Source organism: Magallana gigas, chromosome 7, assembly GCF_963853765.1.
Source record: "Magallana gigas chromosome 7, xbMagGiga1.1, whole genome shotgun sequence".
In the NCBI taxonomy this organism is placed as follows: domain Eukaryota; kingdom Metazoa; phylum Mollusca; class Bivalvia; order Ostreida; family Ostreidae; genus Magallana; species Magallana gigas.
The window spans coordinates 27,516,872-27,537,387 of NC_088859.1; the positions used below are offsets into that span (position 1 = coordinate 27,516,872).

The following is a 20,516-nucleotide window of genomic DNA, read 5'->3' on the forward strand; positions in this document are numbered from 1 at the left end:
TACCAGTCGCTGCTCAACACTGTTTGAAGTGTGGCGCTCTTAACTGTGACGAAGTTTGTCCTTTTTACTGCAATCCTTGTCATCAACGATTGTGTGAAGAATGTAGAAATCAAAACAGTACAGACACCATCGGATATGACCATCAGATCCCTGTGGAAAAATGTAAGCTCCATCCGACTCGATACGCAGATATCCTTTGTAATGAATGCAACATTCCTCTTTGTTCAAAGTGTTCAATCATGAAAGAGCATCGAGGTCATACATTTAATGACCCGGGAGAAACATATGCAGAAAAAATTGAATTTTGTCATTATGCAATCTCCAAAATTCAAAGAAATCATCTTCAAACTTATCACCATTTGATAAAGAGAAAGGACAATGACGCAGAAATACGGATGCTTATAGATGGCATCAGACAATCCGTAAAGACTGAAGCTGAATCCTTAAAGGAGATTGCAGAAAAGATGACATCAGACAAATTGGAATACGCCGATGCGATAGAAGAAACACTTTTTAAAATTCTTAAAGCACAGGAAAAATCATTTGAAGACTATATTGTATACCTAGAAAAAAAATACAGGAAGTTTCGTGACCATCTCTCTGTCAAGAATTTCAAAGTTTTATTATTAACCAGTTTTGAGAATTGGGTAATCCAATCCATTCCAGATATAACAAATCCAGTTCCACCAATATTTACTGAAGGTCAATTTTGCAAAGATGATGTTGCCAAGCTACTTGGAAGTATTCATTTTACTGATGATAAAAAAGGAAAAGCTATGGAGACTGTCTCTACACGTTTAAAGCAGAACCAAAAAGACAAAGAGAAACATTCTCTAAAACTAACAATGCCACTGCATTCTTCTCTTGTTAGGGTCAGAAAGTACAGAGTACCAGTTGTAGACCATGTATATCATATATCGTTGGATAATTGTGGCAGATTTTGGGTCAGTGATGGGAGTGGGAACATTGTCCACATGGATGCACGAGGAAATTATCTTAAAAATATAAAAAGTAGTGGTAGATTTGAGGGCCATCACACAGTCACGCAGGACGGGAATCTGATCTTTGCAGACAGAAAGTACAAAGTCATCAGAATAATAACATTGGAATATGAAATTACTAACTTCATTAGAACAGGTGAGTGGGAACCTTTCAGCATACACTCCTCCCACATCAACGGGGACATACTGGTGGGAATGATTAAGGGTAGAGAGGCTAAAGTCACCAGGTACAACAAGAATGGAGAAGAAATACAGAACATACAGAGAGACAACAAAGGACGGGAACTGTATAGAAATCCACACTACATCACAGAAAACATCAATGGTGATATCTGTACATCAGACTATAACAAACAAGCTATAGTGGTAGTAAATAAATCAGGACAACACAGGTTCTTCCATAGATTAAAAGCAAAGTTTTATCCCTATGGAGTATGTACAGATATCCTCGGCCACATAATAGTTTGTAATATTTCCACAAACACTGTTCATCTTCTAGATCAGGACGGTCAGTTCCTGTCACTACTTCTTACACCACAACAAGGGGTAGACTATCCTCTAAGTCTTTGCGTAAATTTTGAGAACAACCTGTGTGTAGGACGATGGAACTACACTGTGGAAGTGTACAAATATCTTTTTTAACACTCATTATGTGTCAGACACCTAAGACATTCTGATGCATATCATCATAGAGAAACATTCTCACGATTGAAGCTTTTTAGCGAAAGCTATTTTTGAAAACTCTTCGAGAATTCTAATCAAATTGCAAACAACGACAACAAAATTTGTTATTTTTGGAGAAAGTAAGCACTTATAAGAACAAATTATACACTGTATACATTAATTAAGACTATTTGTGCTTGTGTCCCTTTCGACCACACCTTTTCATTAACCCCTGTTAATTGCACTGTTCATATTTTTGATTTATTCTACATATAGTCAAGAGTGTAATGCAACAGAACCCGTGCAAAAATAATTAAAATAGTACTTCGGCAATTAAATTGACAAAGAATCAAGCGATAAATTATTACAAAAGAAGACGTCGTGATTATAAGAATTCTCAACATGAGTTGACAACGGGAGACGTTATATGTTCACATGATTTTTTTGTTGTCGCCTCTCAGCAATATGCAACCCTTACGTCAATAAAAACTTTGAAGATTTCCATTTCTTCTGTTCTAGAATAAATTTGAGGTTTAAGACAGAAAGCAAAATAAAATATTTCGCCATTCAGCATGTTGTCACCGCAAAGCATAATATTGGTATTATAAATTTTGAATGAGAATAAGCCAAGCGGTCCCTGGTAATAGGAAACGGACCGAGTCATGACATTTACTGTTTAAGGTAAAAGGTTCTCCAATCCTCAGTTTCAACATATTTTTTTCTTTAAAAAAAAGTTATTTTTCTTTCAAACTTTATCAATGAAATATTTAGATGGTATCCATGCATTTTACAAAGTTATTGCAAATTTGGCTAAAATGGATATAATGGAATAAATAACCAAGCTTAGTTTGCCCAAAAAAAGTACCGGTGCATCGGTGGCTCAAATTCTTTACCAACATTTAATTGACTAGTAGTTCTCCGTGAATCCACTACTCTAAGCATGTAATTGTGTTACTGACTATAAAACTAACACTAGGACACTTATTCAAATTGTCTGTATAAAAGTCAGATTTATGGTACGAATAAAAGAAATCCCGGTAATTTAGAGTTATCGAACATTGCTGAGGATCAGAGATCGTTAACATTGCAACTACGGTAAACCATGATTATGTCCAAGTGCCAGACACATGTAAGTTGTTATAAATGTATTTTGATATATTTGATAAGTTCATAACATTGATATGAAAATTATTTCACTCTATGCATGAATCCGTTATATAAGTGTGCTAACTGTAATGATGTTTAACTGTTAAGATATTTACAACAGCTAAAATTGATTGTCTTTGAATAGATTTTGTTGTAATTATAAGATTGATATAATAAATATTGGTGAATAACAAAAATATGAAATCACAATGAATCTATCAATTTATTGCATACATGAATTCTTCTAATGAGTCATTTTACAATAAAAAATAATTGTTCAGATCATCTTAAGCTAAAAACAGAGAGTATTGCTCCAGGATTGACACATGTAAATGTATATATTGGAGGTCATTTCATAACTTCGCTAGAATTAGAACTGGTCACCAAAGTGTAGATTCTCCTTGACATTTCCTTTCCCACTCTGCGTGACGTCTCCAAAACACCAGCTCCCCTTCTTACCTGTCAACAGCAAATATGGAATAACAGTTAAAACCATTTTAACAAGAGCTTGGACTTTGGGTAGTTGTGTCAAACAACGATGTGACGTAGTCTTATCTATTTCATTGCTGTCCACTCAGCCATTACTCTTTGAAATCATTAAGATTTGCCTGGCTTTTGAGATAAGAATATTTCGCTTGAAACCACGTCATTTTAAATTGATTATTTTGAAATTTGTTCATGGAAGAGGTCACTAGCATACAGTTATTAACTTACCACAATATTTTCTAGTAATTTTTCTTGTTCCTTTGAATCATTGCATTTTGTGTATGCATAAAACACAGAAATATGTTTTTAAAAAAAGAACTTGTTACCTGGGTACATATAGTTTTCACACAATCCTTTATCAATTGAACAAGTAAAAGATATGCAAATATTTTAAAAATTACTGTCATGAAAAAAAGAGGCCCATGGGCCATATCGCTCACCTGAGGAACAACAGGTATGATAAAACCAGCTTAATGACGTCATAATACAAACTATCTGGATTATGTGCAATAATACATGTAGATCCTGTATAAATAAAATCCATTTCTTATGTTTATAATCATTAGTCCCTTTTCTAACAGGTTAATTTTATATTCATATCACATGTTGAGTATTGCAGTTCTCAAAAAGATCCTTAACAATTGTTTATGTATAGGATATAAAGCTACATCAAACTCTGAACCTTCTTGTGAGGCCGAAGAATTGTCCTGGAGCCGAAGTCTTAACAATTATAAAGAATCATCTGGCTGATTAGTTTCTGAGAAGATTTTCAAAAATGTACTCTATATATTCCTATGTAAAATTTCGACTCCCCAGTGTGGCCCAACCCTACCCCCGGGGGTCAAGATTTTCACAACTTTAAATCTACACTACCTGAGGATGCTTCCATACACGTTTCAGCTTTCCTGGCTTTATGGTTCTTGAGAAGAAGAATTTTAAAGATTAACTCTATATATTCCTATGTAAAACTTCGACCCCCCCATTGTGGGCCCATCCTACCCCCGGGGGTCATGATTTTCACAACTTTGAATCTACACTACCTGAAGATGCTTCCACACACGTTTCAGCTTACCTGGCTGATTAGTTTCTGAGAAGAAGATTTTTAAAGATTTACTCTATATATTCCTATGTAAAACATCGACCCCCCATTGTGGCCCCACCCTACCCCCGGAGGTCATGATATTTACAACTTTACACTACATGAGGATGCTCCCACACAAGTTTCAGCTTTCCTGGCTTTATGGTTCCTGAGAAGATTTTGAAAATTTCTATAAAAAAAAAATCATTAACTTTAAATTATCTCCCCTTGAAAAAGGGCGTGACCCTTAATTTTCACAACTTTGAATTCCCTTTGCCTAAGGATGATTTGTGCCAAGTTTGGTTGAAAATGGCCCAGTAGTTCTTAAAAAGATGTTGAAAATGTGAAAAGTTTATGGATAGACGGTCGACAGACAAGACAGAAAAGCTCACTCAGGTGAGCTATATATTGTAAACAAAACTTTATCAATGATATAAATCTATGTACATTCATGTAAGCTACAAAACTACAAAACAAGTAAATTTAAGGAGAAAAATTACCAAATTCTCAAACAGTTCAGATTATTTTTTTGATGGGTGATACTAGCAAGTCAAAGTTCTTGTTTTCTTTTTGTTAGATTAGTGAGATAAATCGTGTACACTTGTTTAAAAGGCCCTATCTTGAATGATAACCTAGAAGACGTATAGTTTTAAGTATCACATAAATTATACATGTATATACTTCTCTAATTTAAGGAATGAATTCAATATTAAGATTAGCTTTGCGGTTGGCATTTTTTAGGAGTTGTACCAAAGTTACTGTAAATACCATTTTGTTCACTATACCAAAGTCTTTTTTCTCATGAAATTCAAATGATTTTGCCTGTCCCATTTTTTAACTACAAAAAAACTGTACAAAAAGGTCAAAGTTCATGAGTTCCAATTTTCATGTTGAATTCGTGAAAATATGTACATTTTATATAACTATTATGGGGGTTATTTAAGCTTAAAATGTTCGAAAATAATGTCACTATTTATATCATGATTCATTCTAATTAATTTTAATGAAATATCTAAAAATAGAATAAAATGTAACAAAAGTCGTAATTTTGGTTTACTAATATGTAAACGAAACATCTTTTTTGAAACCTTTCCAAGTCCACCGAATTCAGGAAAAACGAATCTCAGAATATGTGTTATCTGATGTTTCTAAAACACTACTCAAAATCACATAATGCGGACTTCGTGGAAATTGATAAATAGCTTGTGTCCCGTTATTCTTTCATTGAAACTACAAAACCCTGCAAAATAAAAAATAAAAACCCGAAATCAATTATGAATGACGTCATATATTTTTTGAAATATTAGCTGAAATAAAGGGTAGTTGGTGTTACGTCACAATGAAAATTTGTGAGTTATCTCCCTGTAACCGCAAATCTTACCTTAAGTAGTTTAATACGATATACAATGGTTTGAAACAGTTTACGCTTTTTTAAAACAGCAATTAGTTTTATACTATATCAAGTGGATTGTAACAGTTTATGCTTTATAATAGTTCATTAAAGAGCACAAATTGTTCCAAATCATTTTACATTGTATAAAAATAATAAATATTAAATTGATTCTTTATAATTTAATTATTAATTGCTATTAATTAAAGATAACATCAGTTATTTGATCTTTTTAAAAACTGACATCAAAGTGTACAAAATTTAAACATAACATCAGGCGGACTGATATGTTTATTGACGTTACTCTAACTATGACGTAGACAACGTTCTTTATACTATATTAAATAATTTGTTTAGCCAATAAGAAAGCACATTACAACTCGAATTAAATCATATAACATGATATGGTTGAATCATGCTTGTTTACATCATTCACATTGTATACCTATTGAGATTACTAGCAATATTCTGCTACACTCACTCAAGTAAACATATGGACTTAATTATATGAACGTTTCTCTAATAAATCTATAAATCCATTAAATACACAGCTATGTGTACCTCCATCAGTGAGTGAGGGGAAGGGTAGGCCTGTACTATAGCATCAGCAATGTCAGGACTGATGTTCTTAAACTGCAGCAGCTGTTGCTTCCAAACCTTCAGAAGACCTTGTCCATTCTTGTCAACTTTCACTGTAGATACACCATCATCAAAGAAAGCTATCTGTAATCGATCTTTCCTTCAATTATAAGAAAGAACCTCATGTCTTAAGCAATTCAGGTTTTTAAAGAAAGACAAAAAGAGGCTGAAGTTTTAATTTTTTGGATAGAATTTATAATTTAGCAAAGAAAAGTCTAAGATTTCAAATTTGAACATTTTCTGATATCTTCAATACAGGGAACTTCTATGAAGATTAATAAAGTCTTAAAAATAGCTATGACAATTGAGCCCTCTTGTTATAGCAAAAAATATTGTAAATCGAGTTGAAGTGGATGTATCTTTTGCATGAAACATAAAGCATGCTGAGAAAATAAGTTAAACATAAAACCAAACAAAAACTAGAGAGGGTTTTTCCTAACATTTTTGTAACATATTTTCTCTGTTTATTTACTGTAAGTCATCTTATTCCACGGTGTTAAAATTTCACAATTCCTAATAAAGTACCATTTGCAATGATTTTAATTTCACACTGTTAGAAAATCAATTGATCAGAATATAAGCATTGAAACATGTTTTGAAAAATAATGATGATATCCACGATGGGATTAACTTCGCGAGAAAATGATCAATTGAAAACGCAGTGAAATTGAAACCATCATGAACATTGGCCAATCTACAGTATTTTTTTTTATACGAAGACATCAACTAACAAGTACATATATAGGGACAATAACACAAATATTGATGCGAGTTCCTCTGAGGTCTCCAACAAATAAACCATCACATCTGTCTGAAGCTGGTTGTCTGTAATGGCCTGCAGATTTATATTCAAATAGCATCATTATTAAAATATAATAAAAAATATGTAGGTAGTGTATAAATAAGTTTATCTGCAAAGTGCATTTGTTTTCCAAACATTTTGCTCTACAATCACAGATGCAAAAAAATACACATTGTATACAAAATTTGTGTTTTAATATTTCCTAATGTTGCCTGTGATAGAGGGCAACATTTCAAATGTGACTAACCTCTTGTATCCACAAAAAATGTCTCAAAATATTTTCTTAACAATGCTGAAACCACAATTAGAATATACCAAATACCTCAGTTTCCTTTACTACACTGTAAATCTACCTGGCATGCTTACATGTATTAAATGTGTTAAATGTCTTCAAGGCTCTTTCACAGTTGGTGCACAAGCACTTTACAACACTTTGCGAATGGAATGTTTTAGCCTTGCATGAGCTCTTGCATACAACGCATGATGTCTTGCAATTGTTGCATGCATTTTAGTGGTCGCATAAAGTCTCAAAATAGTGGCGTGCACACTATTCAGACACAACCAAATGCAACAGGGTTGGCCGGGAACCAGTAACCAGTAACCAGTAATTCCCGGGAATTACCAGTATTTCCCACTGTCCTGGGAAATATAAGTATTTCCCGCTTTTTTGCCAACCCAGAAATGCAATCCAAATTCATGGCATGAACATAAGTACTAACGTCTTGCAACGCTTTGTGTATTTGCAAGAGTAATGCACACCATTTTTAAAGATCCTAAAATAAATCGTAGCTGTGTATGCCTTGTTTTGCGACCATGAGACTGTTGCTCAACGTGTCTCGTGTAACCATGCAGCGTTTTACTATCATTACATGATTTATCAGCTTTAATTTGCAATGATTTGCAACTAGTATATATACCTAGTATTAGCATTTCTGTTTCAGACCACAACTGGCCACCGATGCTGCTGCACCAATACCTTGCTTTCTGCTGGGTTTGCAGAATTACAGCGTCGGAAATCGGCAGTATATAAATACCCTCTGACTCGCACGAGCTGCATGTCCAATAGCATTGGTGCACGTTCAATTGTCCGATCACCTGATAATTCACACAATCCTATTGCATTATCTTACACTCACTTTCATTGTACAACAGTCACATATAGACACAAGATATATCACAAAATTTAATGTGTTTGCATTGCACAACAGTTGCTTTAGATCAAATTTCATACGAATACTTTTTCATCAGCAATTATTTTGACAACAGTTTGGGATCCAAATTCATGTGCCAATTGTGAAAGAGCCTTTAGTTATTTTCGTGATCATGAAAAGGTAAACATGCATTTAAAACAAAATGAGCCCCTGACCTTAAGGTGGCTAACTACACCTTGAAATAGTTTCTTAAATAAGGAAAAAATTACTTGATTATGATAGAAAGCATGATAGATGAGACGAATATGTCAAAAAGAAAAAAATTGCAATTTTGGATAAAAAATTATCTTAATAAAAATTTAGTTCAGTCAATATGAACAAAAGCCCCATTCAGATTTGAACTCATGATCTACATTCACAAGCCTGATACTTAAACCACTGAGCTAAGGTGATATACAACCAACTAGATTTAACAAAACATTTTTAAAAGTCGCCATCTTGTGACGTGGTGTCTTATAAAGTATAAGTCTAAGTTTAGTATCTAGGTATCTGAAACTGTTTTATAAACTTAATTGTTTTGTGTCTTATTTTTAGTAGCACATAAATAAACCTAGTGGCATCTAAAGAAAAAAAATAATTTTAACATTGTAGATAAAGAATTCACATTAAGGGTACAAGTGTATACATGCACAGATTTTACTATTAAATTGTGCAAGCATAAGATAGTGGGTCAATCTACCTTTACTGGGTGGGATTTAAAGTCAATAAGGAAGCAAACAAGAGGCCCATGGGCCACATCGCTCACCTGAGAAACAATAGGTATGATCAAATCAGCTTAATGGAGTCATAATACAAACTATCTGGACAATGTTCAATAATACATAATACATACTTTGTATCTACACTTCCTGAGGATGCTTTCACACAAGTTTCAGCTTTCCTGGCTAATTAGTTTCTGAGAAGATTTTTAAAGATTTACTCTATATATTCTTATGTAAAACTTCGATCCCCCATTGTTGCCCCACCCTACACCCGGGGGTCATGATTTTCACAACTTTGAATCTACACTACCTGATAATGCTTTCACACAAGTTTCAGCTTTCCTGGTTGATTAGTTTCTGAGAAGAAGATCTTTAAAGATTTACTCTATATATTTCTATGTAAAACTTCGATCCCCCATTGTGGCCCCCACCCTACCCCCGGGGGTCATGATTTTCACAACCTCGTATCAACACTACCTGAGGATGCTTCCACACAAGTGTCAGCTTTCCTGGCTGACTAGTTTCTGAGAAGAAGATTTTTAAAGATTTACTCTATATATTCCTATGTAAAACTTCGACCCCCCATTGTGGCCCCACCCTACCCCCGGGTGTCATGATTTTCACAACTTTGAATCTACACTAACTGAGGATGCTTCCACACAAGTTTCAGTTTTCCTGGTCATATGGTTCACGAGAAGAAGATTTTTAAAGATTTACTCTGTATATTCCTATGTAAAATTTCGACCCCCCATTGTGGCCCAACCTACCCCCGGGGGTCATGATTTTCACAACTTTGAATCTACACTACCTGAAGATGCTTCCACACACGTTTCAGCTTACCTGGCTGATTAGTTTCTGAGAAGAAGATTTTTAAAGATTTACTCTATATATTCCTATGTAAAACATCGACCCCCCATTGTGGCCCCACCCTACCCCCGGAGGTCATGATATTTACAACTTTACACTACATGAGGATGCTCCCACACAAGTTTCAGCTTTCCTGGCTTTATGGTTCCTGAGAAGATTTTGAAAATTTCTATAAAAAAAAAATCATTAACTTTAAATTATCTCCCCTTGAAAAAGGGCGTGACCCTTAATTTTCACAACTTTGAATTCCCTTTGCCTAAGGATGATTTGTGCCAAGTTTGGTTGAAAATGGCCCAGTAGTTCTTAAAAAGATGTTGAAAATGTGAAAAGGATGCTTCCACACAAGTGTCAACTTTGTATCGACACAAGTTTAAGCTTTCCTGGCTAATAAGTTTCTGAGAAGAAGATTTTGAAAGATTTACTCTATATATTCATATGTTAAACTTTGACCCCCCCATTGTGGCCCTACCCTACCCCAAGGGGTCATGATTTTCTCAACTTTGAATCTACACTACCTGATAATGCTTCCACACAAGTTTCAGCTTTGCCGGCTGATTAGTTTCTGAGAAGAAGATTTTTAAAGATTTACTCTATATATTCATATGTTAAACTTTGACCCCCCCCCCATTGTGGCCCTACCCTACCCCAAGGGGTCATGATTTTCTCAAATTTGAATCTACACTAACTGAGAATACTTCCACACAAGTTTCAGCTTTCCTGCTTATATGGTTCATGAGAAGAAGATTTTTAAAGCTTTACTCTGTATATTCCTATGTAAAATTTCAACCCCCCATTGTGGCCCCACCCTACACCCGGGGGTCATGATTTACTCAACTTTGTATCTACACTACCTGAGGATGCTTTCACACAAGTTTCAGCTTTCCTGGCTGATTAGTTTCTGAGAATAAGATTTTTAAAGATTTACTCTATATATTCCTATTTAAAACTTCGATCCCCCATTGTGGCCCCACCCTACCCCCGGGGGTCATGATTTTCACAACTTCGTATTTACACTACCTGAAAAAGCTTCAACACAAGTGTCAGCTTTCCTGGCTGATTAGTTTCTTGGAAGAAGATTTTTAAAGATTTACTATATATATTCCTATATAAAACTTCGACCCCCCATTGTGGCCCCACCCTACCCATGGGGGTCATGATTTTCACAACTTTGAATCTACATTACCTGAGGATGCTTCCACACAAGTGTGAGCTTTCCTGGCCGATTAGTTTCTGAGAAGATTTTTAAAGATATACTCTATATATTCTTATGTAAAAGTTCGATCCCCCATTGTGGCCCCACCCTACACCCGGGGGTCATGATTTTTACAACTTTGAATCTACACTACCTGGGAATGCTTCCACACAAGTTTCAGCTTTCCTGGTTATATGGTTCATGAGAAGAAGATTTTTGAAAATTTCTCGAAATTTTCATAAATTCCTATTTATCTCCCTTTGCAAATGGGCGTGGTCCTTAATTTTCACAACTTTGAATTCCCTTAGGCTAAGGATGCTTTTTGTCAAGTTTGGTTGAAATTGGTCCAGTGGTTCTTGAGAAGATGCTGAAAATGAGAAAAGTTTACAGACAGACGGACAGACGGACAGACGGACGACAGACAAAATGTGATCAGAATAGCTCACTTGAGCTTTCAGCTCAGGTGAGCTAAAAACCTTATCTCCCAACCTCCCAATGGCTGCCATGACACTTAAAATGTTAATGCAAGATTCCTCATAAATAATGTAAGTATACTTCATTAAAACATGACCAGAAGTTGTTGAAGATGTGTAATATGTGTATTTTAGTAATTTTTTTAAAATTTGATTTAAACTGATACCAAACCGATAAACTGATAAAGACTCTTAAAATTTCTATCAATTCGTCAAAGTTTTAAACCTCTCCAAAAAACTAGATAAAAATCCCAGTGCACAAAGTACAGATTTTTCTAGATTAATTGGATGTGTATTGAAAACATTTTTTTTAAAGAAATAACGTAATAACAGACTAAATAAACACACTGAATCATTATTACATGTAATAAATTAAGTTCATATAAGCGCATCAATACATAAGTTTATATTGATGTCTATGGGAGGGTCAGAAATTAAAAACCCAAACAACGATTACCTGTTGTACACGCTTTAAAAATAAAAATTAAAAATAAGAATTTGTATCATGGTATCACTAATTATAGAACGACATAGGCTATTTGTGAGAACAATGTATTCCGCTGCTAAGCAACTCAAACAAAATTAGGATAAGATGTTTTTGTAAATAATATATGATGTAAACTTAAACCGACCAACTGAAATGCTATACATTTTCCGTTCTCTTTGAAGTTGAATCTACATTAGTGTAGTGTAGTACAATTTCAAATGTTGTTCAGTTACCATTCGGTACTGTGCACCGTAGCTCTATAGCCTGAACATTGCTTATGCAATGAGCCCTGCTAACTACATACATATACATATATGTCTGTATAATTTATATTATTAATTCATGACATCATTTTCTTAGACTTTTCTTTTAAGTATGATCCAATAAATCTCTAGACTTCGATTTTAAGTGCTTCACTATAGTGCTGTAAATTCCCATCCAACATAATCAACCAAAGAAATAGTCTAGACGTACTTACTTTTCTTTCCACCCCCATGCACCCAATGTCTCATAAACTATACATTGTGCCCTCCTTTGAGAGAAAGAGGAAGTGAACTAGAAAACTGACCAGTCAGGAAGGGCCCCGCTATGACAATTAATATAGAGAAGTGAAAAAAAACTTTGAATTCCATCCTCTTTATATTAACAATGATGAAAAATAAATGCCCGGCATAAGATGTAAAGAACTGCAATATATAGGATCTCATGATTTGTAGTTGGATATGATTTTGTTTTTTCTTGAGCCTTAGTGAGGGGATAAAACACACAAGTTGGATAAAAATCATATTATACTACAAATCATAAGTGTATTTAAAAAAGATTTAAACAGGTGTTTTATAAAATGCAAGCCTTCAGTGAATGCAAATACATTGTATCACCCAGGGTTGACCTCAACTTCAAAACAAACATCAGTTGCAAACAAAGGTGTTCATTGATCTTCATATGACAGATAGAGATAAGCCTCTAAATTTTCTGCAGCAGGCAAGATAATTAATCCCTGGGGATTAATTGTTTTGCTCTCTCATCCTTTTCTTCCAGAAATGACAGAATGGGGTTATTATCTGATTACCTGTTAAAATTAACAGCATTAAGGCAGAAAAAAATAAAATAAATAATTAAAAAATAAAATAGTGAAAAAGGATATCTTAATATATATCTTGATTTTAGAATTCAATAAAATTATCATAAATGTGTACAGTATCTTAACCAAAATAAAGTATGAATATTATATTTTAAATCCATATTTCAAAGAATGTACACAATACAACACATCATTCAAAATTGACCTTAACTTCAAAACAAAGTTCATTTGCAGACACAGGCAGTGCAGTAATTAATCTCATTGTGACAGATAAAGATAAAGCTTAGGATTTCCTTCCTGTGGAAGGTTAATTAATCCCAAAGGACAAATATTGCACAGCCTTCAAAGTATACAATGGTAACATTCTCAGCAGTTATCTCTCTTTGCCCATTCATTCTTATGCATAGTTAAGGAATCTACCCCACCACCCCAGCTCCAAACCAGAAGACATAGAGAACCAAACTTTGCATCAAAATATGTGTTTCTGCCTACTAAACTACCATACCAAATTTGAACTTGATTGGGCAACCATAAACAAGAGGCCCAGGGGCCACATCGCTCCCCTGAGCAACAATTGCCTTTATTCTGATCAAATTAGCATTACAGTATCAAAATATCTTGAAAACTAAGTACAATAGATCTTGCTAAAAAAAATTGAAAATCTGCCAATTTTTATCCACTTCTTTTTCTTGGTAAATACCAAGCCCTTTTTGTTGTTGTACCTGTAAGAAGATTTTTCTATATTCCTATATACCCCCCCATTTCGTGGCCCCACTTTTCTCTAGGGAATCATGGTTTCATCAAACTTAAATCTGCATAATCTGTGCTTTCACACTAAGTACTGAGTTTTGGACCGAAAACTTTCCCAGAATATTTTTAAAGATTTTCTCTATATATTCCTATGTAAAAATTCAAACCGCCATCACAACCCCGCCCTATCACTAAGGACTGTGATTTTGCAAACTTGAATTTACACTACCCGAGGATGCCTCTACACAAGTTTAAGCTTTTTCTGGCCAAATAGTCTTTAAAAAGAAGATTTTTAAAGATTTTCTCTATATATTCCTATAATAATTCATTCCCCATTGTGGCCTCGCAATACCCCTGGACAATTATTTAAATAAACTTGAATCTATACGATCTGGGGATGCTTCCACTCAAATTTGGGCTTTCCTGACCTAATAGTTTTGAGAAGAAGATTTTAAAAGATTTTCTCCATATATTCCTATGTAAAACTTCGACCCCCATTGTGGCCCCACCCTACCCCCGGGGACCATGATTTGAACAAACTTGAATCTACACTATCTGAGGATTCTCCCATTTTAATTTGAGCTTTTCTGGCCTGATAGTTTTTGAAGAGAAGATTTTCTCTATATATTCCTATGTAAAACTTCGACCCCCATTGTGGCCCCACCCTACCCCCGGGGACCATGATTTGAACAAACTTGAATCTACACTACCTGAGGATGCCTCCAAACAAGTTTAAGCTTTTCAGGCCAAATAGTTTTTGAGAAGAAGATTTTTGAAAAAATACCAACAAATTTTCAATGATTCTCAATTACCTCCCCTTTAAAGAGGGCGTGGTCCTTCATTTGAACAAATTTGAATCCCCTTCACCTAGTGGTGCTTTGTGCCAAATTTGGTTGAAATCTGCCCAGTGGTTCTTGAGAAGAAGATGAAAATGTGAAAAGTTTACAACGATGACAACGGACAAATTGTGATCAGAAAAGCTCACTTGAGCCTTTGGCTCAGGTGAGCTAAAAAGTTATTAAAAAAAAACCAGAAAATTTGTCGACGGAGGAGTGACAGATGGACGGACAGACAGAGTGATTACTATAGGGCACCCGCAAATCCTTGCGGGGCACTAATAAATGAAAGAAAAAGAAATGTTGATAAAGAAAGAAAAAGGGTAGACATTGACCTATCAGGATTGACCTCAAAGTCAAAAGGGATATTTTTTGTAATAGGATAAATTTTAAAGCTTCAAAAAATAAAGTTATCATTTAAAAATATGCACTGGACCAAAGTATTCACACTAGGTACATGTACATAGTGACCTAATTACCTAAACCTAAAACTCTTGGCCTCGATATCAACAAAATTTTGTTTAAAAAGAGTCAATATATTAGGTTTTGTTGCACATATTATGGAAAAAACAATCATGAATGTTTTCAGTTGGAAACTAAATTTACAGCAAGGACTTCTCAGAAGTATAAATAAATTTGATAAAGAACCAAGTAAGTATTCTGAGGAATTTTTAAATATCACAGTGTATTTGTAATACTTATATTTACATCTAACAAGAGGCCCAGGGGTCACATTGCTCACCTGAGCAACAATAGCCACAACTCTGATCAATTCAGCATTACAGTTTCAAAATCAAAATATCTTGGCAACTAAATACACAAAATCTGCTAATCTTTCTCCACAAATATTTATGATAAATATCAAACCCTTTTGTTGTTTTAGTATTTGTGAGAAGATTTTTCTCTATTCCTATTTTTCTCTATATCTACCTATGTAAAACATGATCCCTCAATTGTCGCCCACCCTACTATCAGGGATCATGATTTGAACAAATTAAACTACATGAGGATGCTTACACACAAGTTTCAGCTTTTCTGGCCTAATGGTTTTTGAGAAAAAATATTTTTAAAGATTTTCTCTATATATTCTTATGTAATACTTCATCCCCCCTGTGGCCTCCTCTACCCTTGAGGATCATGACTTGAACAAACTTAAATCTAAACTACCTTAGGATGCTTCCACACAAGTTCCAGCTTTACTGGCCATATAGTTTTTGAGAAGATTAAAAATAATTAGAAAAAAATCATTTGGATATTTTTTCAGATGGCGACCTCCCTACCAGTCACAGCCCAGCATTATTTGAAATGTGGCACGGACAACTGTGAAAAGAACTGCCAGTTTTACTGCAATCCTTGCCACAGACAATTATGTGAACAATGCAGAGTCAAACATCAGAAAAGTCTAGATACCAAGAACCATGAAGTGGTCCCCTTCCTACAGCACAAACGCCATCTTCCTGTGGACAAATGCAAGCTCCATCCAACTCGAAATGCAGATATTCTATGCAATGAATGCAAAATTCCTCTATGTTCCAAATGCACAACCATGGAAGAACACTTCGGCCATAAATTTGTTGATATGGAGGACACTGATGCAGAAAAGTTTGCATTTTGTCTAGAAGAAATTTCAAAAATCCAAGAATATTTCCTTCCAACATCAAAAGAAATGAAAACGGAGACAGATGAAGATGGCAGAGAAGTAAAGAAAATAATGGATGGTATCAGAAATTCCATAAAGGCAGAAGCAAAGTCTCTGAAAGACCTGGTAGATAAGGTGACATCAGACAAATTGGAACAAGCCAATACCATAGAAAAGTCATTACTTAAAGTGTTAAAACAACAGGAAAAAACATACCATGATTACAATAAGTACCTTGAAAAACTTTTAAAAGAGTTTCATGGCTACCTCCCTTTAAGCAATTTTAAAGTTTTATTATCTGCAAAACTTGAAAATTCAAAAATCCAATCTATACCAGAGACAAGTAAACCAGTCTCACCAGTGTTTACTGCTGGTCAGTTTACCTATGATGATGTCAGCAAGTTACTTGGAAAAATAGGTGTCCCAAACATTAAACCTGATAAAAGGAAAATAAAACCCATGGCTACTTCATTAACACAGTTGAAACCTACAGGGAAAGAGATAAAGCAAGACAGAGAGAAATCAGACATGAAACAAACACTGTCTCTGTCTACCTATGTCACCAAGGTCAGAGAGTACACAGTACCAGGTGTTGACAGTGTATTTCATGTATCACTAGGTAAATCAGGCAGACTCTGGCTCAGAGATGGTCGTGGTAATCTTGTTCATACAGATCTACAGGGGAATCAGTTACAGAAGATACAAACCAGTGGTAAATATGAAGGCTACCACACAGTCACACAGGACGGGGATCTGATCTATACAGACAGAAAGAACAAAGTCATCAATAGGATAAAACAGGATAATACAGTCACTGAATTTATCAGAACAGGAGACTGGGAACCATTTAGTATACACTCCTCCCACATCAACGGGGACATACTGGTGGGGATGATAAAGGATGGAGAGGCTAAAATCACCAGGTACAACAAGACAGGAGAAGAAATACAGAACATACAGAGGGACGACAAAGGACAGGAGATGTATGATGATCCACGCTACATAACAGAAAACATTAATGGCGATATCTGTACATCAGACATAAACAAACGAGCTGTGGTGGTGGTGAATAGATCAGGACAACACAGGTTTTCCTACACAGATCAGGGGTCAAAGTTCTTTCCCTATGGTATCTGTACTGATATCCTTAGTCACATCATTGTTTGTGACAGGTATCTCAAGAAAGTTCACATCCTTAATCAGGATGGTCATTTCTTGTCTACACTACTCACACCACAACAAGGGCTAACGCGCCCCCGTAGTCTGTGTGTTGATGATGAGAACAATCTCCATGTGGGACAATTTGACTCCAACACAGTGACAGTGTACAAATATCTAGAGTGATTCTCTCTATATATGTCAAACATATCAGACATCAAATCTGAATAAATGTCATATTTCTAGTATAAAAATACATCATGTAAATGAGCTTATTCTCTTATTCTGTAAATTCTAAAATCTTCCAGACCATATTGCATACCAGTATCATGAATGTATACTTTATTCTGTTTATTTTTTTTTTAAAATGCAACAATTTTTTGATACATTTACATTACCTTTAATATAATGTACATATTCTATCTTATGTATGTGTCATATATATGTGTCATAAAAAGTTTCTAAATGACATATTCCATTACTTGTAAGTAAATTAATTGCTTTGTTGTTTACTTAGAGTCTAAATTATTGACAGATTTTTTAAAGTTTGATTTATAACGCTAAGTACCATTTAATAAATGTTAAAAGGGTAGTTTTATATTGTAACAGCCTAAAACATATACATTGTAGGCTTTTCATCATGATTCTAATCAACATGAAAAACAAAGTTTGTTTATCCTGACCTCATGTTCATAAAATTCCTTAGGTTTGTTTAAATTTTTCATAACAATATTTTAAATGAACAAGCTAGGCAGGAAAGCTCTGTGGTTTTTAATAAAGCTTAGTTGGTACAAAAAACAATTCTAATCTTTATCAAATGAATGATCAGTCAGCTGTTTTCGATCATGGACTTCTGGGAGTGATGGAATTCTATGATGAAAATTTTTTCTTAAAAATCTATATATTAGCATTTTATATCTTTATTTTTGTTTTCCCCCTTGCTGGACCTTCACATACGAGAGCTGTACTCCCTACTACTGTATACTACCAGGTACCTACTTTCCAGTTTTTTAAAAGCTGCAGTAAACACATTTTAAAAATGTAGATAAGGTTCTATATTGCATCTTACATTCATCTTCTTTCATTACTTCCAATAGTTTTACTGTATTGGTAGTGGTGTATCAAATCAAATCATAACCTTCCTTTACTAGTATTTTTCAAGAATAATCAGTGTTTGAAAATTGTTCAGCTTGATGAATGTTAGTCATTCCTTGATTGTATAGTTGAATTGTTAGTTTCATTTTCCAATATTCACGTCCATTTTGACCATATAATTAAAAGAAAATTTAAAAATTCAAACCTCTTCGACATCCAAACGATGAACACTCCCTTGGTCGCTGTCTGTACATGGAGTCACCATCTCACTGGATAACACTGCTGCTCTGTGCTTACTTTGTACCTTAGTTTTCTGATCTCTGAATACAATAAAAGGGAAATCATTTAATTTGGTTTGTAATGTGCTATTTGATTGGTTAAACAAATAAGTTTATGTATGTACAACCAGGTTTGCTTACATCACAATATGACTTCTTTCAAAATAACAATGTATTGAATTCAATAAATGTCATATCTAGATTTTGTATGATGTTTTACCTTTTTTCAGGACAAACTATGTTATCCTCTGAAGTTAATGTTTTAAGAAATAACCAGCATGTTAAAAAGTTCACTGGGATATGAACTTGGTTTCCCCTCAGAAACCCTTAATTGGGCTTCACAGGATTTGATCACATGAACAACCACGTTTTATTCTGGTGATCTCTATAACATTGCTGTTTATTACCTATCTTAACATTTGAGAATGGGAAATTGTCAGTATTATTTATCTTGTTTTTAGAGTAACAATAATGCCACCGTATTTGGCAATGGTATAACTTCAGTGGATCAAGAATTTAGAGAGAATAGAGAGATTGAATGAAGTTCAAGTTATTTAGAATAACCATTCTGTAGAAATCCTTCTCAGATGATGACATCTTATCATCTTTTTAGACTCAGCCTTTTAGAAATTTGTGTCAACCAAGACTTTTTTAAAATTTGAACAGTTATAAACTTACTAAAGATACGAAAATATTTATATCTAAACAATTGTGTTTTCCTACATTGAGCTGGTCCAAAAATACAACAGCCACATTTTAACATAATGAAGTATGATTTTATAATATATATTTAATTATATAACATTTTTGAATAAGTTTTCTCGTTACGTCACAAATTAGATAATTTTATTACTATGCCCTGAAAATTGCTGAATCACACCGGAAACAGTTATATTGCCCTCCCGGAAACAGGTTTATTTCACAGGAAATAGTTATATAGCCCTCCCCAAACTGTAATATCACCATCGCGTGCAAGAATTTTGCATATTAATTACGTCGGGTTCGAAATTCAACGAGCCAGTTGCTAAGCAAACGTAAACAGATCAGCGAATTTTAAACATGTCAGGCCAACGTCTGCGGTTTGTTCATCTAAATTCAGAGGAACTATCATTATTATTGATTAAGAATCAATGATCAGCGTCACCGTATTACTTGACGTTTTACATTGTACATTGACTAAATATGAACATGTGCCATCAAATACTCTTGTGAATTAAATAAATATATTGATAACACGAGTTCGATTTGTTTAAAAATGTTATATATCATATATAACATGTCTTCTCGGGCAACAATACCAGAATATTTGCCCCGAGGCGACAGAAAAGCCCTGGAGTGTTATGTCGCCCGATGCCGAAATCCTCTTTTCTCGAGGCAGCCGAGTGCAAATAAAAAGAAGAATTTATTTATAAATCCGTCAAAAAATACATACATATATTAATGAAGCGCATTGATCCTGATTACATAAAGCGTTGTCTTGCAGCACATGCACATCAATTGTTTGCTCCGCACTAGCTGATACTATATTTTACATGACTCAATG

At 34.4% G+C, this 20,516-nt stretch overlaps 2 protein-coding genes across 2 annotated transcripts in view; one reads left to right on the top strand and one right to left on the bottom strand.

The window, feature by feature from the left end:
* Positions 1 to 3,054: 3,054 nt before the first annotated feature.
* Positions 3,055 to 20,516, bottom strand: part of LOC109619435 (crossover junction endonuclease EME1) — a 48,704-nt gene continuing 31,242 nt past the window's right edge. Inside the window, exon 5 of the mRNA XM_066067187.1 lies at positions 3,055 to 3,269. Coding sequence (XP_065923259.1) covers positions 3,159 to 3,269 — 111 coding nt within the window. The 3' untranslated portion in view covers positions 3,055 to 3,158. The remainder of the gene's footprint in view (positions 3,270 to 20,516) is intronic.
* LOC117684400 (E3 ubiquitin-protein ligase TRIM71-like) lies at positions 11,660 to 19,175 on the top strand. Its single transcript, XM_066067153.1, has 2 exons — positions 11,660 to 11,721; positions 16,068 to 19,175. The coding sequence occupies exon 2, from the start codon at positions 16,068 to 16,070 to the stop codon at positions 17,784 to 17,786; it is 1,719 nt and encodes a 572-aa protein (XP_065923225.1). The 5' UTR covers positions 11,660 to 11,721; the 3' UTR covers positions 17,787 to 19,175.